Genomic DNA, 3,290 nt, shown 5'->3' with positions numbered 1-3,290 from the left:
CGCGCGCGTGCGCGCCTGCTCCCCGCCCCCGTCACGCCCGCCCCCCAGCCCTGCCTGAGGAGCAGAAGCCGAGGCGCCGAGGCGTTCGCGCAGTCACGCTGCCGCGCTTTCTGCTCCCAGGTCCTGCGCAGCCGGGGTTGTGTCAGCTCCCGGGACTTCCAGCGGCTCCGGGAAGAGGTGACGTCTCCCCCGCCCCCGAGGCGGGCCGACCGGCCGGGGGGCTCCCAGCCGCCTCTCTCCGATCCCCGGGACTTCTCAAGTCCTCCTCCCCAGCTTCATTCCCGGGCCCTGCCACCAGAGGAGGGAGAAGTAGCCTGCATTTCGCCCTTTTTAACACTTGTGAGATAGGTGTGGCCATCACCCCATTTGGGGCCCAGAGGCTCAAGAAGGGGCGTCTGTCCCTGGCTCAGGCCTGTCCCAGCGGGTGGAGTAGAGACCCTCACCAGGCTGCCCACCACGGTTTCTCCCTGCCCCTATCTCTAATGTAGACTGGTGCCAGAGCTGCTGCCATTGTCCTGCTCCCCCACCTGGGGCTACTGGTGGGACTTAACCATGACCCTCTTCCTCCTGAGTGGCCCAGCTGATTGAGGGAGCCAGGAGCTCTTGCTCCACATGCCTGGCCCAGGCTGGACCCTTCCCGCTGTCCCCTACCAGCTAACAGCTCAGTGCCTGTGCTTGACCTTGGAGAGGTTCAAGAGTGTAGGCAGGGTTGGCTTCTACCCTGGGTCCCTCGTTGGCCTTGGGCCTCAGCTTTTCCATCTTTACAATGGCTTTTGGAGATAAGCGGCCCTGCTTAGTAACCCGACCCCGTGTCACTCTAGCTTGAACAGGAGGTAGAGCGTCGGAGGCAGCTGGGGCAGAAGTCAGCTGCCAGGAGAGCCCTCATTGCAAGCTCCTACCACCCAGCCCGGCCTGAGATCTACAGCTCACTGCAGGTACCCAGCTGCCAGCTTGGGGGCTGGCTCCTGGGAGGAGGTGCTGGCACTCAGGTGTGTTCTGCCATAGGATGCAGCTCTGGCCCCTGAGTTTCTGGCTGCAAGCGAATACAGCGTATCACCAGGCGCAGACCTCAAGGGCCTTCTTCAGCGGCTGGAGACAGTGTCCGGTGAGCATTGGCCTCTGGTTTGGCAGGACTTGGGGGCAGCAGTCTGTGACATCTGGGAATGGGAGACCAGGGTCCCTTCAGTCATCTCTGCCTTCAGAAACTGAACTACTGGCAGGAGCTGGGAGGGCCAGGAGCAGGGCAGTGAAGGCCCTGTTATCACTGCTGTACAAATGAGCAAACTATGAGACTGGGGCAGTTAAACCATGCCAGCTTCTTCACAACGAGCTCCCAGCCTGTTCTCCATGTGTCCGTCCATCCATCCAGAGGAGAAGCGCATCTACCGAGTGCCTGTGTTCACAGCATCCTTCTGCCAGGCCCTGCTGGAGGAACTGGAGCATTTCGAGCAGTCAGACATGCCTAAGGGGAGGCCTAACACCATGAACAACTATGGGGTGAGTGGGGAGGCCTGGCCCACCTGCTTGAGGGTGGGAGCAGCTGGCTGGCTTGTGCTCAAGGGCTACAGGGAGCTTCGTGCCCTATTTGCTGTGAGGCCCGTGTGCGGACGATACAGAGCACTTCAGCATCCAGGGATGCAGGCGAGGCCTGGCAGTCTCCCTACTGGGCCTGGGTGTCTCCTCCCAGATGCTGATGAGTGAACTAGGTCTGGACGAGCCACTGGTGACGCCACTTCGAGAGCGCTTCCTGCAACCGCTGATGGCCCTGCTGTTCCCAGAGTATGGCGGGGGCTGTCTGGACAGTCATCGCGCCTTCGTGGTCAAATATGCACTCGGCCAGGACCTTGAGCTGGGCTGCCACTACGATAATGCTGAGCTTACCCTTAACGTGTCCCTAGGCAAGGCCTTCACAGGGGGCGCCCTGTACTTTGGGGGTCTCTTCCAGGTGAGTATGAGATTTGTGGGGCAAGGCCTGGGGCTGCCAGGAGTTCCCAGGCCTGAGCCCCACTCTCTGCAGGTACCTACAGGGCTGACGCAACCCCTGGAGGTGGAGCACATGGTGGGCCAGGGTGTGTTGCATCGGGGTGGTCAGCTCCATGGGGCCCGGCCCCTGAGGACTGGTGAACGCTGGAACCTGGTCGTCTGGCTTCGAGCCTCTGCTGTGCGCAACCACCTCTGCCCCATGTGCTGCCAGAAGCCTGATCTGGTGGACGATGAGGGCTTTGGCGATGGTTTCACTCGGGATGAGCCCCCCACGGTGGATGTGTGCGCGCTGACCTGAGCCTGTGCACCAAGAGGTGGTGTCAGGGCAAGCGAGGGCTCTGCCTTCTTGAGAGAAATAAACGGAAGGCACAGGCTGCTTGGGTCAGAAGGCGTGCTGGCTTCCGAGTCCGTCTTTCCGCACGTAAGCTGCTTTAGTGCAAGTTTGCTGGCAGCACAGCCTGGTGTGGGTTCTTGGAGTCTAGCAGTGGAGTCGAAGATGTGGCTCCAAACAATGCTGTTCAGCCTCAGCCTGACAGGCGGCTCTGATGGAATTCCTACCACAGCCAGCCCCAGGATGGGGCAGGGCAGGGCAGGGCGGGCTCAGCACTTCCTAGAGGTCTACTTCTAGGGTGTGGGTGGAGCGCAGGAGCTAAGTTCAAGTCCAGCTTCTGCCACATCCAACTCTTTCTGTGAGCCTCGGGACTCTCCCGCGCCTTGCGTGGTCTTGTGAGAATCCAGTGAGTTGGCAGTTACAAAGCGCTCTATAACAAATAACAGCCCGTGTGCTGCTCTCCTTCCCGGAGAGACGAGCGGGCAGCTCCAAGACTGGAAGAGGTGAGCGCACAGCCATGCTTTGCGATTTCCACCCTGAAACCCTGAGCGCGGCGTCTCCGGGAAAGCTGGCCGGTGCCACTCTCCGGCCCCCACGCCGCTCTGGACCGGCCTGTGGTCCGCTCCTTCACCCCGGCGAGAAGGCCCAGGGCGGCTCGGCGCGGAGAGCAGCGAGCCAGAGGGACGCATTATCCGGAGACGCGTGGTCCAAGCGCGACTCCGCAGAGCGGTCCTGGGAGCGGGCAGGGCTGCGGGCATGGGGTCGGCCCGGCTCCGAGCCCGGGTCTGGAAGCGTCGGAACTCCCGGCAGCATCGCCCTAAGTCACGCCGGAAGCCGCCCTCCCGCCCGGGAAGGCGCTGTGGGTTGGCGGTCCAGCCAGATGGGCCGCAGCCCCGGCGTGGCCGGGCCGAGTGCGCAGGCGTGGAGCGGAGGACTCCCTGGCGGCCGGGCCGAGTGCGCAGGCGTGGAGCGGAGG

General features: G+C 62.8%; 2 protein-coding genes across 2 annotated transcripts in view; both read left to right on the top strand.

Annotated features, from left to right (window-relative positions):
* The window catches only part of Ogfod2 (2-oxoglutarate and iron-dependent oxygenase domain containing 2), an 11,205-nt gene extending 8,448 nt beyond the window's left edge, over positions 1 to 2,757 (top strand). Inside the window, exons 5-10 of the mRNA XM_013023058.1 lie at positions 6 to 177; positions 822 to 935; positions 1,006 to 1,105; positions 1,370 to 1,497; positions 1,688 to 1,945; positions 2,018 to 2,757. Coding sequence (XP_012878512.1) covers positions 6 to 177; positions 822 to 935; positions 1,006 to 1,105; positions 1,370 to 1,497; positions 1,688 to 1,945; positions 2,018 to 2,281 — 1,036 coding nt within the window. The 3' untranslated portion in view covers positions 2,282 to 2,757. The remainder of the gene's footprint in view (positions 1 to 5; positions 178 to 821; positions 936 to 1,005; positions 1,106 to 1,369; positions 1,498 to 1,687; positions 1,946 to 2,017) is intronic.
* Positions 2,758 to 2,831: 74 nt separating this feature from the next.
* Positions 2,832 to 3,290, top strand: part of Arl6ip4 (ADP-ribosylation factor-like 6 interacting protein 4) — a 2,834-nt gene continuing 2,375 nt past the window's right edge. The window contains exon 1 of the mRNA XM_013023057.1: positions 2,832 to 3,225. Coding sequence (XP_012878511.1) covers positions 2,832 to 3,225 — 394 coding nt within the window. The remainder of the gene's footprint in view (positions 3,226 to 3,290) is intronic.

This window comes from Dipodomys ordii, unplaced genomic scaffold, assembly GCF_000151885.1.
Source record: "Dipodomys ordii isolate 6190 unplaced genomic scaffold, Dord_2.0 Scaffold66, whole genome shotgun sequence".
Classification (NCBI taxonomy): Eukaryota; Metazoa; Chordata; class Mammalia; order Rodentia; family Heteromyidae; genus Dipodomys; species Dipodomys ordii.
The sequence above is the reverse complement of the archived record's forward strand: the minus strand, read 5'-3'. Positions and strand labels throughout refer to the sequence as shown.